At 45.8% G+C, this 27,403-nt stretch overlaps 1 protein-coding gene across 9 annotated transcripts in view; it reads left to right on the top strand.

The window, feature by feature from the left end:
• DTX2 (deltex E3 ubiquitin ligase 2) overlaps window positions 1–27,403 on the top strand; it is a 67,855-nt gene that overhangs the window by 33,378 nt on the left and 7,074 nt on the right. For 2 of the 9 annotated variants that reach the window (XM_006033231.3, XM_025214990.1), the window contains exons 4-5: window positions 587–645; window positions 26,423–26,467. In XM_006033231.3, the coding sequence (XP_006033293.1) occupies window positions 587–645; window positions 26,423–26,467 (104 nt within the window). Of the gene's footprint in view, window positions 1–586; window positions 646–11,794; window positions 11,927–26,380; window positions 26,468–27,403 lie in introns of all 9 variants that reach the window. The other 7 variants (XM_025214989.1, XM_006033229.3, XM_025214988.1 and 4 more) reach the window with 4 other exon arrangements.

Genomic DNA, 27,403 nt, shown 5'->3' with positions numbered 1-27,403 from the left:
TAGGGCACCAATGTCATGCTGATAATCAGTGGGATTTGGGCACTGAACTGTTTCTAAGCTATGCTGAAAATCCCAGCCTAAAAGTGCCATGACCTTTTTTATAAAATTAACTTAGCTCCAGAATTTTCTCTTCTGTCTCCATTGCCTCTCTCCAGCTTAAAGCTGGCTTCATTTCAGTGAAGTTTTTTGAGGTGTCAGTTGCCATGTGGATGTCCAGCTGAGCTATTACCTTCTATTAACAGGGTTTATTCTCATTGACTGGATTGTCTTTGTGCTGTCACAAGGGTTTTGGTTAATAGTCTGTCCTAGACTAAAATGATAAATGGAGTTTCTCAGCATCACAGCCCAAGAATTCAATGTTCTCCTTCAATGTATATGTATGACTTGATAATATACTATTACTACTATCCATAATTCTGCAGTTGTTGACTTTGTTAGGTACCCTGGCTACTATGGACACCAACTTATGATCAATAGTAAGTGACAAGTGGAAGAAACGTCATGTGTTGTTCAATTGCCTCTCTCATTTTAATCATCTGTACAGTGATGTTAAACATTTTGTTTCTGTGTTTTTGTTTCTCCCCAGTGTTCCAAATCTGCCAGTTGTGATGCCGAAGTCTAGCAAAGTGAACCAAGCTTTGGCAGGTAACAAATCCTTCCCGATTACTATTTTTCTGTTTAGATTTAGTATTGAAGGGATTTTATTTCCTTTCCTTGCTTTCTTCCTTAGTTTCTGGTAAGAACATGGAGCCTCTTGGTGTACACTCAGCGTCTCTGGTCCTGGAACCCCTTGTTACTGTAAAGCAGAATAGGAACAGAATAGTTGCCAAGGAGCTGATTGGTTCTTTGTCAACCCCACTAATCCTGTGGTAATTAATTGGGGTTGTGGTGCCTTACTTGCTTTGATAATGACATAGGATTGGTGTTAGCCTTATATTTTATGGTACCATAGTTTACAGGCTTGGTACCTGCAAGGGCAAAGGTTGGTGAAAAAGAAAATGCTCCGATGTACAGTCTGATAACAGCTTAGTTGTTGAAATCAGGCACATGCAACTCATTCAACAAGTCTCTAGGATATGTAGTCTTAATGGTACATAAGGCAGAATGAATCCATCTAACTCTCCTGTAGCTGCAGTAAAAATATATATTAAAAGGTTGCTTTGGTCAGTGAAGTCAGCAGATCTGACTCTGACCACACACAGGGCACATATCTGGCAGGGAAGAAGGTGCCATTTGAACAGTCACTTTTCAGAGTAGAATTGCACCTTAAAGCTATAAGTGTTGTGTTGATAATCCTGCACACCTGTGGTTTTCAATGAGAGCACTTTTACTTTGAGTCCCAAAGAGTCAAAAATTGGTGGGTATGCTTGCAGTCTCTTAATTTAACTAGTGCAAAGAGCCTGAGACCCTGGTTTGGCAGTGTCTTTAAGACTGCATATTCTCTGGATCCTATGATGCCTTCTCCAAAGTAACATAGTCCACCTGTATAAAAAATATCACAATATATTGCCCTTCCTCTCAGTCTGGGTGGGGAAAAAAAACTGTTACATCGTCTTTGTTGTTGTCCACTGCTGCTCTTGTATGACAGGACATGATTGAGAACTTGAGAATGTCTTCCGTTCCCCCTCCCCTCCCATCCTTTCTCCATGTTTTGTTAGAGTGTAAGCTCTTAGCAGCTTGTAGACTTTGCTTGTAAGTTTATGCAGCTATCTGTGCCATTTTGTTTTATGGCTATTGGATCACCTAATTCCATATCACCTAGAGGAATATGTAGCTACTCTTCTCCTGAAGATTGGAATATAGGTTTCTGGAGAGAGAGTCCTCAATTTGGGTGCCTCAGTCCACTGGCATCAATGCCACTTGATGATCTTGACTTCATTGTTGATGTTTGCAAAGCACTAAAAAGCACTAAATACATAATCAGTGTGGTATTAATAGCAATCACATATGAGAAATCTTCAGAGAACAGTCATCCTGTTGCCATATGCAGTGACTATGATGGTTTCAGTTTATTGTAGACAAACACTTGTGTGGGGTGGTTTAAATGGGGATAGTCTGTCTTGAGTAGGAGGCTGGACTAGGTGACCTCCTGAGTTCCCTTTCTGCCCTATTTTTCTATGATTCTGTAGTCCAAGATAGATCAAAACATAGTGCTTTAGTATATTGCTGTAATCCGCCTATATTTAATTAAAATTGGTGCTGGCATGTTGTTCCATATATGTATAGGTCATTTTCCATTTGGAGGAGATGCCTGGACTTGATCAAATTGTTATGGTATGATATGATCTAATATAAAGGAACCACGGGTGGTAACCAGTCAATAGCATCTGTGTTTTGCCCTCATTCCCTTTTTCTTAAGTCACTTTTGCAATCAATTCTCCCATTGTTGTCAGGAGCAGGGGGGGAAAAAGAGAGGATAATTAATTTGGCTAATGACCTTTAGTTTAAAGCTGGAGCCAACATGAATGACATCATACATCCAGCAGTTGATAAGATGTGTGCTGCACTGTAGTAGTTCAAAATGGTTAGACTAGAGTAAGATCAATAGGCAAATGCTGGCTTCTAACAGGCAAGCAAGCTTCTCCTTTAGATCTGAATCTTCAGAGGACATCACTTTGAGTGGAACCGAGGGTGGTAATCTTTAATGGAAGCTCTGTGTTGCCTTATTTAAATGTTGCAGCCCTTAAAGATGCAAGACAGTTATGACAGTTTACAATCTTTCTCTCTCTTTTGGGGGTGGGAGGGGAATCTATACTGTAAAAAGTTGCAGAGGAAAGTTCTGTGGAGATTCATCAGTCTGTGCGATGAAAAAATATCTTGAACCACTTATGATGCAGAATAGACAACAGAGGCTTGGTGACAATGTTATTGATATCACCAGTGCTGTATCTGGCCAATCCTCTGAATTCATGACCTCTCCTTCTGTTTGGCTATCCATTTCAGGGTCCTCTCTTCAAACTTGTTCTGTTCTAGTTTATAAAATCCTTGGTTGATCTTGAGTCTTCAATTTTTAATTCTTCAGATCACTTTATAAGACAAAGGTCTCTTCTTTGACCCATTTCATCTTCCAAAGCTTCAAACAATTTGTTCAGTTGACCAGCAGCAAGGCCTTTTGCATCTTACTGCAGACCCACAGATTATTGTGAAAACCATATAATGACTATGCTGCAAGGGTCTTTAATACCCAGCTCAGTTGTCCAGAGATAAAATCACAATTTGTGCCTCCCAGGCTGTTCCTGTAAACTATAATTTACTACTGAATTGGATTCTTTTTCATTTTGTCTGTTGGTTTTTGGGTTTTTTTAATGAAAAAATGGGCAGAATGGCCTAAATTCTCTTGAGTTTTAGAAGCTGTTCAGGGAGTTTTCTGAACTAAGAAACAGCCGTATAACTAATTTGAAAAACAAAAGCTAAACCTTAAGGGTTCAGAGAGGCTACAAACAAATCTTTTAAAAGCAGAAGTAACTTGTGAAAAGTACAGAGGAAGTAGTTGAACAGGGCAGTGCTGCCGCTAGGCAGAATGAGAAGTTAGATCTGATTTGCATAATGAGTGCATAAAACTTCTGGGCAATGGGAATGCTTTTTGCTCAGAGGATCAGCACTGTCAACAAAATCCCTTCCCCTGCCCACAACAGTGGTGAAATTTACCTTAAAAATTATGACCTGAGGAAGGGCACCTGATGCCCAAGGGCTTGTCTACCAGCTTGCCCAACTATACAATGGTCTAACGAAAGATATCACAAAAACTCCGTGCCTCTCTGGCGTTTCCTGAACCATCATATCTACAACAATGCTCCTTAAAATTCACAGTTTTAAGGGCCAAAAATGCTTCAGGCTCCTTTTGATTTACTTTCTAGCACTTTCAGGATGTGCTGAGTACTTTTAAAACTTCTTTGCAACTGAAAGGGCTAAAAATAAACTTTAAAGTGTTTGGAGTATCCATTCCTATCACCTTATGAAGCAGGTAGTTGCTTAAAAATGCTCATGCTTCTCTGAACTAGTTAGTCTTTAAAGTGCCATTCTGCCCTATCTTTCTTCCTTAAAAAAATAAGTGAAACCTGAGATTTATTCACATGACACTAGAACCTAGGCCTTTAAGAAAAACACTAAATGATGTGTAAGGGTAATGATTAAAATAACAAGAATCAGCAACCTTGTTCTGATGCATATAAGATCTCTGTCACTGAAGAAAAGCACTGGCCTCCGTACAAGTCACAACTGAAACTGTACCGTACATCCAGTGTCTGTGCGAAGAAAAATAGCAGCTGGAGCCAGTGGCCAGAGGAACATGGTAGCAATTGCCTTCACATCCAGCCTGTGCATAGGGCAGCTGCTGCAACTGCCAAGCTCATTGTATATATATGGTGCTTCCAGTCCTCAGTCCCTGCATGGCACAGGATATTGTGAGGTAGGTTTTTCTTGCGTGGAAGACTAAGATGATATTTGATTACTGTGGCCATTGCTTTGGTAAAAAGAAAAGGATAAAAAGGCCTTCTTCAGCGTCCTGGTTAGGATTATGGCCACGTGGCAGACATTGGCCCCAAGCATCTTTGATTTTATCTGGCAAGAGGAAGGGCTAATTGGCTTTGTACTGTATGGTAACAGGTATCTGTAGTCATGGAATTTGCTGCGACTAACTTCTTGTATGGGGCCAAGGGTTTCTTGGGTAGATGGGATGCTTGGAGATCTGGACTTTGGATATTGTTCTCCTGAACCCATCTGTAAATGGTGCAAAAGCTCAGTCACCTAGTTAGAACTGCTAAACAATTAGGTCTTAGCGGGCCAAAATCAAGTTTATGAAAGTCGATATGACATCAGGTGATTCTATAGTCTTAGAAGAACACAGGGTTGAGTACTAAGTACTGTAGATGAACTTATTTGCCTAGGCAGTCTCTTCCGTAACTTTTATGACAGCATTTATAATGAAACAATCCAGGTGGTTAAGGCTAATACTACTTTTCAAAAGGCCATCCTGAAACAAATCTGACTCTGTTGGCTCAGCATTAAGCTTCCAATTGTCAGTAACAGTGTCCTCAACATACTCCTCTGACTCCAGTGTATTGCAAGAATGACTACTAAGGGCAGTTAAACAACTTCAACATGGATGCCTGCACTGGGTACTCACTCAGACAGAATAAAGAAGGTTAAAATCTTGGTGTGGCAGTTACCAACAGCTGAGCAAGCAGCACAAGTGAGAAGAGCAAATTATCTTGCCCAAATTCTGAGGGCTGTATAAGAGGCTTCCCAAACAAGTCCTCTTCTCGGCAGTTTCAAGGTAAAAGGAAGAACAGCTGATCCTGTAGGACCCTTTGCCGCACGTGAAGGACCAAAGCAGCCACTTTAGAGGTTATGGGCTTGAACAGATTAAATGAACTGGTCCTAGACGAGACAGATTGATGAAAATAGACCTCTCCTTAATGCATCTGGCCAGTATACAAGAAGTTGTTTGGATTGTAGATTGTATTCAGCACCTTGGTATCAGGGTGAATTTTTTAAGGGTTACAGAGATTGTTTCTCTTTTTGTATTGTACTGGGCAGAAAGTGCAGCAATTGGCACATGAGGAGGATTAATGTGACTTCTAATTACAGCTTTCTTCACATGGCCTAGTGAGTGACAGCTGCAGTGTGAGTCACACAGGCCTTTGCAAGATTTGATCTAGCTAATCCACAGGCTTGTACTTTCAGGTTTACTCAAGGATTTAGCAATGTAGCATTAGTCACAGGGCCAAATCTACCACAGGCCTTACTCCATCAAGGCCATTTGGTGCTACTGCAACACAGACTTTGGTTCATGGTATGGATCTGAAAAAAAACCCCAAACCTACTTTAAAATATTGTGAATATTTTAGCACATTTGTGCATATACACTACCAGTATGACCTAAGACAGGCTTTAGTAGCAAAGCCAGCTGCTCTGTAGAGAAGGTGCTTCGCAAGTCGCTTCTCACACCCGGCTTCTGGAGGGTTGATTTCTGAATACTAAGATTCCCTCTGTTGTGCTAGCAGCTTGCAAAGTAGAGTTGCACCGATACATCGGTCCAATATCAGAGCAGTACCAATATAAAGAAAATTGTCTATATCAGATATCGGCGCGATGGGGCCGATAATTTGGCCAATAAAAGCCTGTACTGTGTGCAGCCGCAGTGCAACACAGAGCAGGGCAGGCAGCATGGAGAGCTGCCTCCAGCTGGTAAGTTGGAAGGGGTTGGGGAAAGGGAGGGGCGTGGGGGGGGGAAGATAAATGCCCCCTGCGGTGAGGTGGGGGGCAGGCGCTGCCCAGGTGGGGCGAGATTTGAGGGGGAGTCAGGACAGAGGTGTGGCTTGTGGCCTGGGGGCAGTTCCTGCTGCTGCTTGCACCCTGGGATAGCAGGGGCAGGGGGGCATGTGCCCCTGGATCTGTGTGCTAGAGCCGGCGCTGCGCGGGGCTTTTCTTGCCGGGGGCTGGCATGGAGCAGATTCTGGCTCTGGGAGGAGGCTGCAGCCACCCCAAATTTTGCCGCAGCTCTGCTCCCAGCCCCGAGTCACCATCTGGCACAGCCATGGCTTTTCCTGGTGCTTGAGTGGAGGCGGGGCGTTCTTCCTGGTGCTTGGCTGGAGGCGGGGTGTTCAGCTAGGACTGCAGTACATGTCACAGGGCTGGGGTGAAGCTGCGGTGAAATTTGGGGTGGCTTCAGCCTCCTCCCAATGGTCATGCCCCCCCTCCCACACCCTGGCTGGGCATCACCTGCCCTTTCCCTCTTCCGGGGGGTGTTGATCTGCCTCCGTCCCCCACCAGACTTACCACCTGTTGACAGCTGTATCGGATATCTTGGATCAATATCGGATGATATGCCTCCGTAAATATTGGTATCGGCCCCCAAAATCTCTATTGATGCACCCCTATTGCAAAGGAAACTGCTGTTGCCTGGGCCAATTATTGGCAAACACAGAAGAGCCTAAACAGTGATGTACTAACTGACAGTATTTCTGTGATTTGGCTCCAACAGAAGGATGTGTTTTGTCAGTGTCTCCCTTCATTTTGCAGTGCCTTTGATTAATGTGCTACAGGGCTTCCCCAAAAAATAACAGAAGCTGGATATGAAAATGACCTAACAGCTCATCTTCCTGCCTGATGGGATGAATCGTTCCTGGTCCCATGTGATCAGCAGATCAGCACTGTGTACAATATGTGTACTATATCTAGATATCAGTATCTAGATATATATCTCCACAAATGCAGGGAATATTTGACCTAGGCATATCTTGATTTCTTGTATTCAAAAATACACATGAGAGAGAGAATAAATAAATAAATGGCAGGTGTGTTTCTGGCTCCTAATTTGTAATGTAGATATAAGGCATCCTGGGGAAAATAAAATTCCACTCTAGGAGCTTGAATGTTGCCAAAATCAGGGGCGACACAGGGTGCATGCAGGTATATGTGCACCCCCTCAGCGTGGCAGTGCACCCCTTGCACAAAGGTGCCGTGACAGTGCCAGCGGCGTCTGCGGGAGCTCCCAGTTTACCGCCACTGCCAGCACAGCCATACCGGGGGGGGGGGGGGGCTCCCCCCCCCCCCGCCCCAGCTGCCAGGGGCACACACCACTCATGGCCAAAATTGTGGGCTGGTATAATCATTCTTCTGGTAAAGATTAACTGAATATGCTTTGTTGAAATTCTGTGGCTAGTCTTCTGGAGAAGGTCAACTGGAGAGGATCATAATTGTCCCTTGTGGCTTTAAAAATCTGTTAACTTGGTTATTCAACTGCACTAGTCTGCAGTTTGTATTTTTTAATACAAAAAATAAAGATCTGTTTAGGGTAAATATTCCCTGCATTGGTGGATCTTCCAGCATGAGCTCCATTTTAAGTCTCTCAAAATGAAATAAACATAGTTGTTAGCAATATGCAGCTAAGCTACTTAATAAAAATGTGATGAAGCAAATCAAAATGTTGGTAGCTGTGTTGTCCCACTGTAGCTCGGGGATGCCTTTTGACTTTGAACTCAGATATGCAATACCCTCCAGTTCCCAGAATGCCTGTTTTTATTGCTTTAAGGATGAACAAATTCAGAGTGATAAGTTGAACATATGCAATGCCATGGTTCTGATTGAGTTTAAGGTTGGAAGAAAAATGATCTAAATGTTCTTTAATAATAAAAATATATTGGTACATATTTCTGTGGAAATGTTTAGGATGTTGCAAAAGCACTTAATGTCCGGTCTTGTCAGATGCAGTGTGCTTCTTCAAAGTTGTTGAGCATTATTGGTTTGCACTGGAACTGAAGGGGACACAGTGATCTTGTGGGTTTGTCTTTATCATGGGATTAAGAAGAGATGGTTCAGATTAGATTTTTTCTATGCTTCCCCCACTCCATTAGAAACCTTGCCAGAACGTGAAAATTGGTATCACTGGAGATTTAGTGACGCTACCTGGGTTTTTACCAGTACAGCATCTAGCCCTATACTGTTCACAGGACCTATGTTTTCACCCACTGAAAAACAAAAGTTTTACCAAAGCCCCACTGCTGCTAGAGACTTACCTCAATTTCCTACATGTTTCCTTACCCAGAGGTGCACTTGCTGTTATCAGAAAGTGTTTCTGGTGACAGTCTACCACAGTGGAGCGTGCCCCAAAAACGGGAACACAGGCTTCCAATATCCTATCTCTGCCTGCAGCTGTTAACCACCAAAGTTTCAAAGGACTTTCCTTTTCAATTGTGGGTGAGCAGCAGGTGAATGAAAGGAAATGTAGAGTGCCTAGACATGAACGCAGAGGCTGCTGTGATGCGCTGGAATTTCAGTGCATCGGAGCAAACTCAATTAATCGATTGATTTGAGTCTGTTGGATTGTGGCAATTATCGCACTCCAGCAGCCTCCTGTGTCTCATGTATCAGTGTCCCCATGCTTAAAAATGGTGGTGAAGGTGCTTGAACTGAAGCTTGTTGAACAAGCTTCAGTTCAAGCACCCTGCCATCAGTTTTAAGCACAGGGACCCTGATACACAAGATGTGGAGGAACTTTAATTACAGCAGCTCTCGGAGCCGCTGTAATTTAAAGCGCGGCCCCCCTCCCACCCCTGGAGCATTCATAAAAGTGCCTATAGACTGACAATCATTGAAGGCTTGGTCCAAATACATTTCGTGTCTCTCAAGTGTGGGTGTACTTCCTGCTTACTGTACATTTAGATCTCTGATCAGACTTCATTCTTCTGCTAAAATAACTCCCTTCCTTCTTTATCCCTCCAACTTTTACTTTTTTTTCCTCTCATTATCCCTTTTGGATCTTTTATTTCTTATCACTTTTGTTACTGTTGTAATATGACATACATTGCTAAAATACTCATCATCCTAGCATTGGGCAGAATAACTGTTTGTAATGGCTGTTTGCAATTGTGTAGAAAGGATACAAATACTGATTATTTACTTGCTTGTACTGTGTAGCACTTTATTAGAAAGGGAGTAGAGTTCAATCTGGGTTGAATTCTAGTCTTTCCATTTCAGTGGGCTTTTGGCTAGACCTTTAGATTGGAAGGGTTTAAGACAGCTGCGGACTCAGAGGGCTTGGTCAGACCAAGTGTTTACACCGCACAATCAGTATTACACCTGCGTAAAAAAGGTAGATGGCACAAGCCATTGCTAATTTTGCCCAGTCTCATGTAAAAGTACCCCTTAAGGCTAAGAACAGACGTTTGGGGAGGTTAAATTGGGTTCAAAATGGCTGCCCGATTTAAACTTAGCTCGTTCCGGTGCCAACTTTACACTTCCAGACCCAGTCTCGGTGACTGGCAATCAGTTTAAACCCAGACCAGCCAGCACTCTCAACCCCCATCCGACAAGCTGCTTGGGGTGCAGCCGGTTTTATCAGCATTCATCACCGCTGGAACCAAGCAAGTAAGTCTCAGTGGGAGGAGGGGTGGGAGGAATGGGGGTGGAGGTTTGCTGGGGGGGGGACCCCACCTACAGGTCATGCCTGCCCCCCGCCCCAACCTGTGGGTCGCACCTGGCCCTCCTGTGGGTCGCACTGACTCTAATCATCCCTCATGGGTTATGCCTCCTCCCCATCCTCTGGCAGACCTCCAGCCCCCTGCTAGTGTCTTCCCCCACATCCTGACTTACCTGGTATCAGGAAGCCATTTTGAATTGATTCAACCTCCCTCTAATGCCCCCGAATGTCTGTACTTAGCCTAAAAAACAGGAAAAACTGGAACCAGTGTAAGTTATGCCCATTTAGGTATCATCTGTCCATGTCCATCCGAGGATAACCATTTGGTGAAGATAAACATGCTAATACCTACTCCCCTGCCACCTAATGAGGTACAGTAAGCGCTGTCTACTGTGGGGCAGCTACCCAGGGATGACTGTGTCCACTCCAGATCCCAGCATCATTTATATCAGTGAACAAAACCAATACAAATTACACTTGGGTATGCATTCATCAGTCCATACCCTAAGTAGAAAGAAAGGGCTGAAAGAGCTACTGTATCATTTATATTAACACAGCTGTTGCAAAGGATGTGCAAAAGGCTGCTCTTGGTAAAGGGACAATGCTGATTAGGTAGCACCTACACTACTTTGTGTAGGCATAATCCTCTTATTCCATTCTCTTTTAGGTGGAGCTGGTAGCCCTGCCCATCCTTAGGATTACTTGACAATTCCCATCATAATATTCTGTTTTCAGTTGCATGTGTATGTGTGTCTGTTTAGTATTTTATTGTACTAGTTAAAGAATGAATCTGTTTTTATATCTTATATCTTCTTCCTTTCCTTCCTTATCTGAATAAAGATGTGGAAAGCAGCACACGATACCGAGAAATACCAAATAGGAGACTTAATGTTCTAGTCCAGTGGTTCTCAACCTTTTCTGTACCAGGACCCATGTGCAAGCATTGATGGCCAGTCCTGAGCCAGTGCCCCTCCTTCTGACCCCCTACCCCCTGCCCTCAGTGTGTCGGGCAGGGGGGGTATGTGTGGGGCATAGGGGGCCCCAAGCAGCCTCTTGCAGGCTGGAATTCTGCCAGCCCGCAAGGGAAAAGCCACCATTTCCCACGTTTTTCTCCTTTAAAGGAGGAAGCCATTTTTAAAGTTTGTTGATCCATTTTTCTATGAAAGGGTTGCAAACTGATGTTATTTTTATGACCCACTTTTGGGTCGCGACCCACAGGTTGAGAAACACTGTTCTAGTCCGCTGGTATCTGTCAGGCTACAATTCTCTTCTTAGTGGGGGAAAGGAAGACGAGAGTATTCTGGAATCTGTTTTAGGGACACTTTGTTATGTTAGGATCGTTCTGACTTCTATGTTGCGAGCAGTGTTGTCATGTTTGTTCAGTATAGCCAAACTGGCCATTTTCTCTGTCTTTTAGAGAATGAATGACCTTTTAATAAATCATTGTAAAAGCTGTGTCCAATAAATACATCCACATGCTGTGGTTTTAATATGGCTCTGATTAAGCATGTGCTTGAGTGCTTTGGTGAAAGTTATTCATGTGAGTGATCCCATTGAAACCAGTGGGAATGCTCACGTGCTTAAAGTTAAGCATGTGCTTAAGTGCTTTAATGAGCTGAATTCCAAACACAGGTGACATGCCAGCAGCTGCAATGGAGCTAGAGGATGACAGTGGGCCAAGGCCACTTCTTTCACCAGGATAGTGAAACCCCAAATCACCTTTCATGTCAATTAACTTTACAAAGATTTTGAGTTCTTGGAATCAAGGTTTTTGGGTTTTTTTCTTTGAACATTTCTATTCCTTTTTTCCCCTAAATGAATGTATTTCCACATTTGTTTCCTTCCTCCAAGTCAATCTCGTGTCCCTTGTAGGCATGACGGCTATTCTGATGTCAGCCACTGGACTTCCTGTGTGTCTAAGCTGTGTGCCACAACCTGCCAGCACGTGTAGAGCCACTAAAAAATACAGCTCAGTTAAGGAAGGGAGGAAGTTGACCAAGAAAGGTAGTTGCTGCTCAAACCCTCTGATATTTGCTTCCATCTCCTTCTCTATCTCTCTGAAGTCTCTATTCTTCCCCCCACCTTGGCTTCTCTAATTTTATGCAATTAATAACCTTCTTCCCATCACAAGGAACAGACACTGGTCAATAAGATGATAAAAATGGAGTTACTCCCTTGAACTAATAGTCACCAGCAGCTGTATGTGTATTGAAGTCCTATGTGGCAGTCACCCTAGTTCCCCTCTGTTGCTCACAGTTAGGGCTTTCTAGCACATGCTGAAAGTCAATATACTGTAGTTCTTCCTGCATAGGGAAGTTAGGGTGAATTGCAAAAGTGAACAGCTACTGTGGAGAGCATCCTTTTATCCCTTCCCTCGTTCTTGTCTTGGATGAGTCTCAAGTTTGGCAGCCCCACTGATTATGCCAGAGAGAGGGGAGAGAGGAGTCCTTTTCAGGCAGCAAGGTCCTTGCTCATTTAGGGCTGAATGGGATCAGCCCCAGGTTGGGTTCTAACATCAATGTTCAGGCATCATGGGAACAGCAGCTACCAACAACCTGGTTGCAAAGGTGAGTGAATCTGGAGCAGGTTCTCCACCTCCCTGCAGGATGGACCCCTCATGGAGGATGGTGTTTCACAAGCAGCGGCCTGTGGACAGATCTGGGTCTGCCTGTCTGTCAGTGCTGTCTTAGTACTCTGCTGCATTGAAGGCCTATAGCAGAATTAATATGGAAATCATGGTTAATCTGACTTAACAAAAGTTTACTGGCTCTGAGGCAGACACACCCAGGTGTTCTTCCACTCCATGAGACTAGTCCTAAGTGAATGGGGTAGAGGATGGGCCCAGGTTTCCATCTGAAGGCGACACTCAGCTCTGCAGTGCTCTTTCAGATAAAGGATGGATGGAGCATGCAAGGCCCTGACCTCGGCAGCCTGTCCAAAAGCTGGGGAGGGAGCTTCACGAGGATGAGTCGCTCCCTGCTCAACTGTGCGTCCCTCCAGGCTGCAGCTCTTGCTCACTGCTCAGTACTTCAAGCAGCGGGGCTGAGAGACACCACGGCTTGAGCAGCCTCTGCTGCTGTACGCCGCAAGTGACACCTCCCACATGGACCACCTCCATAGCTAACGTCTAGTGGAGCTAAGGAGAGGCTCGTGAAGGAGGGAAAGGCTGCTTGTGGGGGAGCAGGTTTAGAGAGAGGCAGCTGGCTGGCTCTGCACTTGTAGGAGCCAGCATCAGTTCAGTCCCAGTCTGCTTCTTTAGGGGAGACTGGAAGAAGATTCAGAGGGAAAGCATTTTGCTTACGAGCCCATAGAAAGAGAGAGGGAGGGGAAAAAAGATACAGGCTTTCTTTTAACAATGCAGGTTTTAGCCATGTCAGTCTACTGCCAAAACATATGCAGAACTCTTGGCAGAGGTGATATTTTTTATTAGACCAACTAGATAGTTGCAAAAAAAGTCTTTATTTGGAAGCTTTTGGGCCTGCTTGCCCTTCCTCAGGCAAAGGAGAATGCATAGATTGTAACGCTTCTCCCATTCTCCCAGGTAGAAATGAAACTTCATATTGCACAGGAGAATAAAAAGGTGTAATAGGTTCCCCTGGGTAGAAAAGTTTGTTTTATGCAAATTAGGCTCAAAGAAAAGTTCAAGCAGTCTGTTTACCTCCAAGTTGTCTGATGGCAAACTGGGCATTTACAGCTTTTAAAGAAGAATTCAGTATTGTTTATTAGAACCCGCCTTGCAAGACGAGTAGCATTTTTACGAGGCAAGACTATGGGCAAGGGCCATTGTGCTGAGCTTGTAAAGGGAAGAGGAGATTAAATTTGATGTGGAATTAGTCAGGAAGCTGGTGGGATGGTCTCAGTAAGGAAGAGTGCCCATGCATGTGCGTGAGACTGAGCACGCAAATACAGAACAGACGGATGCTATTGGAGAGTGGACCAAGAGAAGAACTTTAGCTGTGGTGAACTGAGTGAATGGAGGCAGGCGATACAGAGGTGTTTGTGTATCCATCAGGGATGTCAGACCCCCTCCAATCCAATCTGCAAGGCTGTTAGGTCCCATCTCTTTGATCAGTCTCTCGTTCTAAAGTACTTTGCATATTGCCCAAGTGCTCTGAAAACAAACCCTCAAAGCAAAAACGCTGTGTTATTCTGCGAGGCGATTCAGCTACTATTTTGGTAGCAGAACATCATGTACGCTCATGGCTATGTGAGAACATATATTGAGAAGTGCCTCTCCCTGCCCAGCCCTGTGAGACTGCCTGGGTTTCTCTGACCAAGGTTGTGAATCAGAGATGAGGGAATGAGGTTAACATAAACACAACAGCCAGGTAGGCAGGGGCTTTCCAAAGGAGAGTGAGCTGGCACCAGATTCACAGTGCCAAGACCATCAGCTGAGTCCTCTGCTACTAGGCTATACCACTGAGACTTGACATGTGGCAGCCAGCAGGATGTTCAGAGTTATTTCGCTGCCGTCTGGGTAATTGGCCTGCTCCTTGGCCCGCCCTCCTCTGAATATCGGTCCTGTCTGCTGGAGCCAAGAACACTCTACACTTCCTCCAACCTTTGTCCATGTGAACAGAGAGAAAAGCAGCACCCACCAGTGAGTGAATAGTAATTCACAACATGGAGCAAAGTTCTGAGGCGGTGCTGAGTATCTGGAGCTCCCATGTGGCACCCTCAGGATTTGGCCCACTGTTTTCATTCTGTTGGTCTAGCACCTCATTATTGCTGTACAGATATCTTATTAAACAGGTATTTTCCAGCACGGCGCTCTGTCATTACCTGCAGCAATTAGGTATCTCCTCCTCCAGCAGGAGAGAGATGGTTTATGCCATTAACATTTGCTTGCTCATGTTGGACATTGAGATTCTGCTACTTGTGGGTCCAGCTCTTCAAGGTCCTGGGCTTTCCATTTCCTGAGTGGTGAGGCTGCTCAGTTTCTCTAAGGAACATCGCTTCTAGTGCAAAGGGCCTCTGGTCCTTGTCTCAGACCCCAGGTCTTACTGCAGCAGAACTAATGAGTCATAAGGACAGTCTGGAATCTATTTCTCATTCTAGTTATTGTTTCACTCAGTCCCTCTGTGTAGATCTTTAGTATCTAAAGATCAGAAAGCGGAAGCAAGATCCTTTTGATCCTGTTACATTCCAGAAGTTGTTACAAATGTTCAGACACACACAGGTACACACAGTTATAAATAGATGCATCTGGAGTGTTTCATTTCTGTTTGTGCACCAGTCCATGCAGCGTTTACCACACTTTCCAAATTGATCCTCCCATTGCTGAACACAGGAGGCCAAATACTGGCAATTTCTGTAATGTCTCAAGTCCCACACCCACCACCACTCATGCCCTCATTGATGATGGTGTTTCCATAGCAGTACTACATGCTTTCATGATGCAGAGCATTTTAATAAGTAGCTCATGCCGGTAAAAGAACAAATCCAAGCTATGTGCTAGTTGAGAGAGATCTAAAGGAGCCAGCAATGTGGATTATGCATCGGTTCTATGAATAGCTTCCTTGGTTAATATAGGCTGGCTAATCAGTTGATTTTTTGTTGTTATCTCAGTTCCGAAGGTGATTTTTCTCTCTGGTGTAGACAGATTGGATGGTTTAGCTGTTGCAAGTCAAGCTGCCTCAGAGTTTTCAGCCTCCTTAGAAAAGAACACAGTTTTTAGTCTGGCATAAGGCTATAAGGTGGAGTCTGCAAAAGAATCACAATCCGTCAGCAAAGGGAGAATAATCTAGTGGCTGCATCTGTTTTAGGTCCCTGTTTAAGTCTTTTAACATGGCTGTCTTGGAAACCAAGCAGGTGGGTGGACTTGACAGAGAGAACTAGTCCAGCCTGCCTAGAATAAATGAAAAGGAACATCAACCCTTTAGCCTTTCCCCTTTGTCTTAGGAAGAGAGAGCAAAAACACATGACAGAGATCCCCCTGAGTGACAACACAACCACTAGACAGCTTCTGGGCCACAGGAGTATAAGAGTCATTAGCCAGTCCTCAGCCAGCTGCTTGTCATCCTCTTGGGAGGTATTTTTGCGGGGGGGAGGGGGTTCATAGGGTGAGGTCCCTGGATTCTCTGCCTCTCCTTCCCATTTGCTAATTGATTGCACCTGTGTTTCAGTCAGGGTTCAATTAGTCTGGTTCCACCAGCCATAGACCAGCAATCCATCTCTCTCAACTTTTTCCCAGGCAGATACCTTTGCCTGTTTTTCATCCTCCGTACTCTGGGAAGGACAGAAGAAGATACTGAATGCAGCAGCAGTGCACATAAGGAAGAAAATAAGTACTCTCTCTTCAATACCACATTCATCTCAGACAGAACCAGGAAGAGAGCTGAATCCCAAGCGGACCAAATTCAAGCACTCTCCATTAGAGCAGTGGCTCTGGGGGAAGATTACTCCCCAAACTTTAATTCCACACAGGTCTGGGGCCTTCTTGGTCTCCTTGGTCATGTAGATTGTCTCTTGGATGGTTTTTGCTCTATCATTGCAACAGACATTAGATTAGGAAGAGCTAATTGAAGGGGGTGAAATACAGTTCCAGTGAAAAGCTGTCTGTGTGGCAAAGGGCACAAAAACTGAATGCTGTAGAGCATATACAATACTTCACAACCACTACTCAGAGCAATTGAGGTATTTGGGAAATAAATACAGAGAGATTATTTCTAATTAAGGTGAAGGAGCAATTCTTTCCTCCTTTTCCGCTCTTGGATATGTTTGTTCCATCTTCTCTGGATAAGATTTGATGCCAGTGGGTTCAAGCTTCCAATTCATAAATCATTGGCTTTGAAGCCAAAGAACATGGAGTGAGACTATCAGGGAGCAGGGAAGTCTTTCCCTAACCTTAGTTAGAATTCATCTCTCTGTATCTGGCATATGCCATGTATGAAAAAGATATCTGCAGCAATCCATATGGTTCCATTTAGTATCCAGAAGGAAGTGTGTTATTGCTGTCAGCTCCAGGCTGCTGAGCAAGCATTCAAAACACATCTGTTAAATGTTACCACAGAAAGGCATCATTTTTAGCAAGCAGTTCATTATCTACAGTGGGAAGGACTAGGAAATCATCTCCTCTCTCGCCTGTAAGCCAAGGAACATTGAATATTTCTTCACATTGCAATTAATCAATAAAACAGCAAATGACCTGTGGGTGGAAACACTGTAATGAGGTTATGCAATAGCATTTTCAGTTCACTGGAATTCAGAAAGCCATAGAGTGCCATTCAGCGTTTGGCCCAGAGTAGCAGTAGAGTAGAGAAGATTTAGACAGAAGCTTGAACCAAATATCTTTGCGGTATGAAGTGAGGTGGTTCATTTGTTAATCCATTATAGTTGTTGCCCTCATTTGGTGCCTTAGTCTGTCAGTGTAGGTATCATAACCACTTACACCTCTGCTTCTAGCTCTCTCAGCTTGGTTTGGGTGATGATTGGTTCGCTTTCATTGAGGCCAGGATATCAATCTGTATTTGGAATTGATATTATTGTTCAGCATTTGGAGCTAATTAGCTGCATTCAAGTCAAGTCAGTTCCTAGGGTCAAGAGATTCTCTTGGGGCCTGATTAGCAAGTACCCAGCACTCAAAACTGGGCCCAGATTTTCAGAAGAGCTCATTCAGCATGCTCTTTGGCATACACATTCTCCTGAAAAATACAACAGATTCTTTTGGTGCCTATATGAGGTCTTTGAAAGTCTAGCCCTTAGTACCATGAACCCATGACTTTAGATTTGCATGCAGCCTCTTACAACTTGGCTGAGCTCACGTAGCTGTTTGTGGGAATTATTGGCATGATACCCACACAAGGCACATATTAATAGATAGAGACAATGTACCACAATCTGGTTCCTCTTTGGCAGAAATTTAACCAGTAGCTAATAATGGTCCCCACTTTGCTTAATGCAGGAGTAAGAATCTGTTTAGAAAAAGCTGTTTGAGGCCCTTTCCTCTTAAATGCTCCTTTATTATTGCCCCTTTTCTGTACTCAATTAGCTAGGCAGGCTGGCTTGGCGCTGCTGTTTGTCTGTGCTGAGAATGGAGGGGTATTGACTTAGGGAGAACCCAGGTCTCTTTCTCCTTCTTCCTATAGACTTTTCACTTATATATCATCAAAATTGTGATGTCCTCTCCAAATTCATTTCCTATGGGGCCCTCTGCTGTTCACAGAGTTCTGTGCAATGGAGCAGGTAATAAAGACCCTTCTCTCGGTCTCTGTAGTGCTCAGTGAAGACACAGAGTGGAAAGAATCTGCCTGAAGCCACTCGTCCCTATGTTGCTTGTTTCAGTGGTTGACATCCAGTGTAACTAGAAGATGCAGCACAGCCATATGCTATCATAGGAAAGGCACTTGCTCTATACACATGGTATTTGCCCTAAAATGTAGATAGCTCAGTAAATGCCCAAGATCAGAGCAACCGGAGTGCAAATAATACCCTTTTTTGAGACGGCACTCCATCATCACAGTGTATGGGCAGAAGTCCCAGCAATCATTACCATCAAAACATCTCTCAGCTTCATGAATCTCTGCTTGGTCCTTTTGTTCTCACTCTTGTCCTAGTCCAGACTGGGTGTCAAGTGTTGCCTTTTCCTCCTCCTCTTATTTAAATATAATTTGTAAAACCTTCTGGAGTGGGATTCTATTTCCTGTTTGTTGTGTAAGATTATGTTCCTTTGTGTAAGGCACAAAGTGCCAGGGTGTATGCACTTTCTCAGAAGGATCTTTGGACAAGGTATGTTCCCCCACAATTTTGTATGTGGGAGGATTGCTAAAACTGCTTTAATTTATCACATGCCTTATAAGTGGGAACAGGTGGCTGGCAGTGTTATGACAGCCCCTAAGCAGAGATTCTGCAGCCGGTAGAACAGTCTCCACTCAAGTGCTTTCCTGTCTGTTCTTTTGCCATCTCCTGTCTCTGTCTCTTCTGGTTTCACCAGCTCCCAGCCAAAGGAAAGGGAGAAAAAAAGATCTTAAAAAGCATCAGCCCAGAAAGAAATGCTGCAGGGAGGAGTATCGGCATGCAGTCCTCAGGATCCCAGCCACAGCCTCAGGCCTGTGATTGACATGACTATAGCAACTTCCTCATCCATGTTGGTGAGGCTGTTGGGGAAGTGGGTGGTGATGAGGCATGACAAGCAGCTAGCACTGCTGCCTGTGGCTCATACAGTGTTCTTCATCCAGATTTTCCAAGACACTTTATGAATGCATGGGAAGTCTGCCTGCCTCCAGGCTTGTACAGAACCAGCAGAGCAGTGCTAGGTGCAGGAAAGGTGGACCCTCTTCATAGTGACCTCAATGGGTTGTCTAAGGTTATACAGTGAACACAGCCCTGCAAAGGCTGCTAGGATAGTTCCAACTGCCACCTATGCACAAAACAGCCTGCACTCCCAGCATGCACACACCTAACCCTACTCCAGCCTTCAGCCTTCCCCTGCTGTTGGTCTACCACGGCAGTGGCCATTTAGGAACACCCCCATGTGCTGGAGAACATTCTACCATGAGAAGTGCTGGGTAGGAGTTGTCAGGATTCCTCTCCCTCACTTCAAGACCGTGGCATCCTTTGCTCTTCTCCCTGTGCAATAGCAGAGAGGACTGTTAACTTTATGCCTCTTTGCTGATATTTATGTCTGCTCTGGGTCTTCTGTGCCCCTCTGGCAGCCTATACCTTGTGCAGCTTCCTTTTCCTGAATATAGAAGTGTTAAGTTGCTTGGAAACACTCCTTACCACTGCTTAGCAAAACCAAAGAATGATGAGGCCCCTGGCCTTGCCCCTAAGTAGCTGTGGGCAGAGGCTGAGATTTTTCTCCTGCCTGAGATATGACAATGTCTCCACCACTGGGTGCATTTTCCTGCTTGCACAGTTTCACATCCATAACTTCCCTGGAGATCCACTTGCCCAGGCTGGGTGTGTAAGGGGATCTCTAGCAGCCTGACTGAGCAGAATGCCCTCACCTTCCCAGTCCACCAGTCCCGTGGAGAGCTTGTTTTAACCATGATGGGTTTGTCAGTGAGAGGTAGTAGAACCCATGTGTAAAGGCATCGGGTAACCTGCAACCTTTTGCCTATTATCTAGGACTTCTCAGGACTTCATAGTTTCTTAGTAGCTAGGGTCAGGAGGGACCTGAATAGATCATCTAGCCTGACCCCCTTAGGGGTGAGGACCACTTCCCTGGGAAGTTGGTTCCAGATTCTGGCCACCCTAACTGTAAAATATTTCCTCCTGATCTCTAACCTAAACCTATTCTCCATCAGCTTATTACCATTGTTCCTCATCACCCCAGGTGGTGCTGGGGAGAATAGGGATCTTCCTATTTGCTGAGGATCTCCCCGTATGAGTTTGTAGGCAGCCACCAGATCCCCCCTCAGCCTCCTCTTGTCAAGGCTGAACAGGTTCAGGTCCCTCAGTCTCTTCTTATAGGACCTGTCCTGCTGCCTTCTCACCAAACAGGTGGCCCTCCTCTGAACTCTATCCAGGCTGGCCACATCCTTTTTAAAGTGCGGTGCCCAATACTGGACCCCTGCCCTCAACACCCTTGGGTGGAGGGCATCTGGACCTGCAGATTTAAAAATGTTCAGCCCTTCCAGAAGATCCCTAAACTACATCTGTGCTGACCCAAGCCTGACGGAGGCTGCTAGGCTCCCCAAGATTGTCCCTACCTCTGGCAGGAGGGAGGTCCCGATCCATGTTCAAGAAAACAGAGGCAAAGAAACTGTTAAAAATATTGGCTCTCTCATCTGGTGTAGCCACAAGGTTACCATTTAAGTCCTGCAGGGACCCTACATTGTTTAGTGCCCTCTTCTTGCTCCCAATGTACTTGAAAAAGGACTTTTTGTTGTCCTTAATCCTGGACCCTAGCCTGAGTTCCATCTCTGCCCTGACCTTCCTAATAGCCCTCCTACACTCACGGGCTGAGGAGGAGTACTCCTCCTTGGTGATAGCTCCTCCCTTCCACTGAGGACTTCTGAGGCCCAGTCATGGAGGAGCATTTATAGAGGGCTCGAAAATCACAACACCAACTGTTACAAAGGCCCCTGTCACACCCTACTTGGGTCTTGTGGGAAAGAGAAAAGTAAAGGAGATTCATAGATTTCAGCATCTTCACAAGTACAAAGTATGAAGTCCTTCTCTGGGTTGAAAGGAACACGTAGCCAAGGGCACTTTGGGAGTGGAGACTTGTGCACACAGACATGCACACACTGACGTACAGTGAAACTTGTGCATGGCAATGGCCCAAGAAGTCATCTTGTTGCTCCCAGCCCAGTGCAGTGTCGAGCAGTGTGCTATGAAGGTACCTCATGTCTGAGTGAGGGCTAAAATGTGTTTTGCAGGCCCCTCCCAAAACTGCTGAGGAAGCTCTAGGAATAGTAACTCTATGCTTAGCGTCTGTGCTGAGTAGTTTGACCTGGGACCTGGAAGGCCAACCGCATAGATGCTATGAAATCCCCTTCACCTTGGCTAGTACAAAGTGGTCTCCATCCTTCATGCAGTAAGTTCCCTGGAATGGCATATGTAGTGGCCTGAATCAGCAGCCACTGCAGTGGAGGCTGTAGATACTGTACAGTCAAGGGATGGGGCCTCAGGGCCCAAAGAAGAGCCGAAGGTCATGCAGTCTTTTCTCAAGCAGCTGCACTCCTGTGGGGGGTATTGCCAGAGTCCCATCTCTGACCATCCCCTCAGCATCTCTTCCAGTCTGGGTCTAGGGCCTAGCAGGGTGATGGAGGGAGAAGGATCACCTCACAGGTTTCATCTCTCTTTTCATACCTCCTTCCAGGAATCTGCCATAGCTCTGCACCTCATTGACTACAGCCATTTGTGGATTCCAGCACAAGACTGTCCAGACAACAATTCTTAATGCCTGGAGGGTCCTTTTAGTCTCTGTTGAGGAAGGAAGACTTGCTTTTCCTATTTTACAGAAGCACAGGGACACTTTGTAACTTGCCTGAGGTCACACACATGAGTTGGGGGCAGAGTTGAGAATAGAAGTGAAGTGTTCTGAGCCCACTGCAGCACCTTAAGGATTTCTCTGTTGGCTTAATTGCAGGATGCATATTTGGCAGCTTGCGTGCTATGAGCGGCTGTCACCAGCTTGCCTCCCTCCCCTATTGAATCAACATCTTTAGGAGCTGTATGAAGATTCTAATTGCTCAGCTAAATCAGAGAGGGACACCTCTCCCTGCACCCCCACTGGCCTCCATGGGAGCCACGAACTAGACCCCTTCTCAACCAGGTTGAGCACAGAAGTCAGATGAGAAGGTACTGTCAGGTCTCTTGATTTCTCTGTCCTTTTTCCCGCAGCGTGCTCTGGTTTAGGGGGCATATGGCAAAAGATTTAAACTTGCCGTAGGGTGTCAGGGATGCCTTGTGCTAAGTGAGGGGGAGGGAAGGGCAAAGCAAATATCCTTGTGGGTCCTTCTGAATCTAACACTGCAACAGGTTTTCATAGTTTCATAGTTGGTAGAGTCGGAAGGGACCTGAGCAGATCATCAAGTCCGACCCCCTGCCGTGGGCAGGAAAGAACACTGGGTTCAAACGACCCGGCCTAGGTGATTATCCAGCCTCCTTTTGAAGACCCCCAGGGTAGGAGTGAGCACCACTTCCCTTGGAAGTCGGTTCCCCTCTCAGCCTTCTCCTGTGGAGCTGAACAGGTTCAGGTCCTGTAGCCTCTCTTCATAGGGCCTGCCCCCTGACCATGTGGGTGGCCCTCCTCTGGACCCTCTCGATGCTGGCCACATCCCTCCTGAAGTGCGGCTCCCAGAACTGGACACAGTACTCTGGCTGCGACCTGACCAATGTTGCATAGAGGGGGAGGATCACCTCCTTGGACCTGCTCATGATGCATCTGTGGATGCATGACAAGGTGCGGCTAGCCTTACTGTGTCCTCACATTGGCGGCCCATGTTCATCTGGCAATCAATAACGACTCCAAGATCCTTTTCTGCCTCTGTGCTGTCTAGAAGGGGGGTCCCCAGCCTGTAGGTCTGTTGCTGGTTCTTCCTCCCCAGATGCAACACCTTACACGTGTCAATATTGAAACCCATCCTATTCTCACCTGTCCACCCCTGTAACCTGTCCAGATCTAGCTTGTCCCTCCCTTCTAACGTGCCCACCTCTCCCCACATCTTAGTGTCATCCGCGAATTTGAACAAGGTGTTTTTCACCCCCTCGTCCAAGTTGCTGATGAAGATGTTGAACAGTGCGGACCCGATGACTGAGCCCTGGGGGACCCCACTGCCCACATCCCTCCAGGTCGAAAATGACCTGTCCACAACCACTCTCTGGGTGCAGCCCTCTGCCAATTTGCGACCCATCTGACCATGCAGGTATCGACGCCACAGTCATCTAATTTTTTAATGAGAATGGGGTGAGAGACAGCGTCAAAGACCTACCTAAAGTCCAGAAAGACTACATCCACCGCGACACCTGTGTCTAAGGATTTTGTGACCTGGTTGTAAAAGGCAACCAGGTTGGTCTGACAGGACCTGCCCCTAATGAACCCATGCTGGTTGCCCTTGAGCAACCTCCCCCTTGCTGGTCCTTCCCAGATGTGCTCCTGGACAATTTTCTCAAAGAGCTTCCCCAGGACCGAGGTAAGACTAATGGGCCTGTAGTTTCCTGGGTCCTCCTTCCTCCCTTTTTTGAAAATGGGGACCACATTGGCCCTTTTCCATTCCTCTGGCACCTGGCCAGAGCACCATGAGTGCTTGTAAAGCTGTGCCAGGAGTCCCGCAATGACCTCTGCTAATTCCCTCAGCACCCTGGGGTGAAGTACATCTGTACCTGCTGATTTAAACACGTCCAGCCCCACCAGAAGTTCCCTGACTAGGTCTTCACTGACCCTGGGCCTGACTGTGCCTCTCCTGAGTCCATCCGGGATCCCAGTGAGGGGGATGTCCCGGTCTCTGCTCAGAAATATGGAGGCAAAGAATTTGTTAAAGAGGTCAGCTTTATCATCTAATGCAACCACCAGGATGTCAAGCGTGTCCTGCAGGGGCCCCACATTACCTGGTGCCTTCTTTTTACTTCCTATATATTTAAAAGAAGACTTGTTATCTTTGATCCTGGTTGCTAGTCCTTGTTCTGTCTCTGCCTTAGCCTTCCTAACAGTCCTGCTACAGTCTTGAGCAACAAAGGTATAATCCTCCTTGGTGATGGCCCCTCCCTTCCACCGGGTGTACACCTCCTTTTTAGCTTTCAGATGTTCCTGAATGCTTTTGGTGCGCCATGGGGGCTTTTGAGCACTCTTGCCCCCTTTGATTCGTTTTGCCTGTAGCTACAAAAGAATGGCTTGCTGATCCAGGTGCTCCCTTCCAGCTCTACAAGAACAGCAGGGTTTAAGCAGATACCTGCTGTTGTCCTCCCTCTATGACAAGCCTATTTGTTCCCACGTTCCCACAAACACACTCTTCTAATCCAGCCATCCCCACCAAGTAACTCCTTCCTATCCCTGTCAGCTGCCATGACTCTTGTGTAGCCCTTCTCCAATTAGGGATAATGCTGGATTCCTCCCACAGGTGAATTCTTTTCCCTGCACATCTTCTCTTAACAGTGCCCTGAAAGGGAAGCAATCACTTCCAGCTGTATGACAGCAGGAGCAGAGGCTTCTTTCATTAAGACTTCTGCTTAGCCATAGGTCTGTGGAAACTTTTGGCTGTTTGTGCATAAGAAAACTGAAGTTTTTTCCCCCATTCTTAGGCTTGTGATACCATCTCAGGTAGGGCTTGCCTAGAAGGTTGGTTCTAGTATCAGTGAGGTATGTGGTTGTGGCTCCTCAAGCCTCACCTCTCAGGTGCTAGCTCCAAAGCTGTGGTGGTTGTTTCAGAGCTTTGTGTGGTTTTGTGGCATGGGGGCATAGCAGCTTCTTAGAAATGTGAGCTTTAGAGCTGCTATCTGTAGCTTAGCCCTGTTCCCTCTTGCTCTTATGGTCTTAAGCCAGCTTTTACTAGGTGAGACTCCAGAGCCCATGTTCTCCAGGTGTTCAGACCTGTCATGGTCCTTTTTGCCTTAAAACCTACTGATCTCTTTTCCAGATCATTAGAAGGCAGCTCTCTTTGTACCCAAACGTTACTAAGGTAATGCCACTGAATGGATTGCAAGTGGGTTCTTCTCTTGTGTTGCTGAGGTGGGTTTCCTTCTAGCAACATGTTCTGGGCTAGAACTTGGTTCCTGTGACAGCAGTGGGAATTTAGCTGTTTGCTCTGTTTTTATTTACTCTGCTGTAATCCAGGAAGGCAGAACTGCAGCCTTTACTTGTTGGTCTTGTCTCACCCAAATGGTTTGCCACCTAATGTAGCTTCTCTGACTTAGCCCAATAAGTTAACATGAAACCATAAATTAATCTATAACTTCACTCACACTTTGACTTTACTGCCTTGCACTTAACTACTTTCTGAATAGGCAGCTCTCTGTGAGGTCCCCTATTATTATATATGACACAGTCTGCTCCCCAGGAAATGAAGAGGCACTTTACTTCTGGTATAGAAACTAAGGAAGGGACCTGAGAAGCTCAAACTTTTGTTTAATGATAATCAAGGAATGTCACTTATATAAAACTGGGTGATCCTACCCTTCTACCACTTAAAACTCACGTCTACTCTGAGAAGTGACTCTGCAAGAAATGGTAGCCTCTTCTCCTACCCCTTGTCCCTGTGCACAAGCATAGCCATAACTTTTCTTTTCAGTGACTGAAATAAGGTGTGGCAGGTGTTTATTCATTTCTATTAATACTTTAGGGCTGAACAGCTCTAGGGGAGAAAGCTGGATTTAGTATGGCTTGTCTATCATCAGCTAGATCATTCTCCGAGAACAATTGTCCCTTCCTGAGCTTAGAAACCTGCATCTGGAGCCTGTCATAGCACTAATGTGTAGAGCTGACTGGAGGACCAAGGGGTAGCACACATGTGTCTTCAGTTCTAACTAACTAATGGCTCCTGATGGCGTTGCAAGAAGCATCCAGATCATTTGTTTGATCTCAGTGCCCCGAGTAAACTTATGGGGGTCAGAAAATTCTTACTTTTGTTTTCCCTACTGTAAGTTGAGTACATTTGACCTGGAGATATTGGGAATCCATGAATGTGTAGCACCCACAGGGCCTCAGAGTCATCCCCAGAGCAGTCTGCCCTTCTAGGGATGTGCAAAGAGAACAGCTTCCTCCTGGGTGGCCAGGCCATGAGGTACTGACCACTGATGCTTGTTAGGTGAATGGTTGCCCTTCCCCACATTGGTTATTCCTGGTGAGCTGCTGTTGAGTGAGGCCTTGGCTCAGAAGCTGCTCCTCTATTGTAAGCCCCACCTGCTCTGCTGGCTGGACAGAGGAAGAGGAGAACGGACAAGGAGGAATTACTTTTTAGTAATGACATTTGTCATGGTCCTCCTCTTCCCCTCCAACCTCCCTCTGCCTGGGAGGGAGCGGCTGGAGCACTTAATGCTAGCAGAGTGACTGGTCTTTCTTTTGCCTCCCGCTAGGTGGTGTCTTAACGTCGCTTGTGCAAATATTTCCCTTTACAGGCTGGTGGAAGAGCCTGATGGCGACTGTGATGGACCCAGCTGCTGGTAAGGAGCTCCTGTCCCCTCCAAGTCTATGTGAGGGACATCCCATGGAAATAGCCAAGGGACTTTGCTGACTAGCACAGTTCACCGTAGACTCATGACTCTGCCTGGGTCTTCCTGGGAACCTCTGTTCTGCCAGGAGGGAGTCCCAGCTTAACCCCCCCGGGAGGCAAGGGAATTCCTCAGTGGACCCTCTTTTTTTTCAGTGATGCCTTGAGTTCTCAGGGTGATGCTGTCCACTGGAGAAGCAGTCCACTACTCATGTGATGCTGACAAAGCCAAGGGCCCGGATAATGTTCCACAAAACTCTGCCTTAAGCTGTTGTGTGCGAGTCTGTTGTAGAAGAATTTGAGGAGGTGGGAGCAGGAGGTCTTCTCTTCCAATATGTGGACTGAATAAGAGATGCCTCTGGACTAGGGATTCTTCCTCCTCTTCCTCCTATTACAGGTTGGGGAAGAGAAACTACTTAGAGCTTTTCCTCCATAAAAAGGAGCCTGATAAAAGCCTGTGATAGCCCTACTGGTTAGGAGTGGCAGGCCCTGGAGCCCATGCTGAAGGTAGGAGAAGCTGCTCTATGATGGCTACTAAGTGTCCTACATCAACTGTGTAATAAGAGTTAAGTTCCTCATGGATCCATATCTGCATAATGCAGGGCACTGCTATCTTGGTACAGTGTGGCATTTTTGCTGTAACTGCCCCATGTGCTCAGATGCAGGGGCCTTCTTTCTGAACAGAAGCAGGGTCTGTTGTTGTAGGGGAAAAACCTTGAGATGCTTAGAGTCTATATTCCTTTCTGAGCTGAGGAGCCTGGGAGAATGCATGGATTAGTTTCCCATGTTGTAAAGTGGGCTCTTAGAAAGATGACTGCAGCTTGTGTGTTTTGTAAACCCTGGGGGTTGTGCTGGATGTGATGTACTGGACACTGCTGAGAAAGATCAA

Source organism: Alligator sinensis, unplaced genomic scaffold (assembly GCF_000455745.1).
Source record: "Alligator sinensis unplaced genomic scaffold, ASM45574v1 scaffold1420_1, whole genome shotgun sequence".
Classification (NCBI taxonomy): Eukaryota; Metazoa; Chordata; order Crocodylia; family Alligatoridae; genus Alligator; species Alligator sinensis.
Note: the sequence above shows the minus strand (reverse complement) of the source record. Positions and strands in the feature narration are given on the sequence as shown.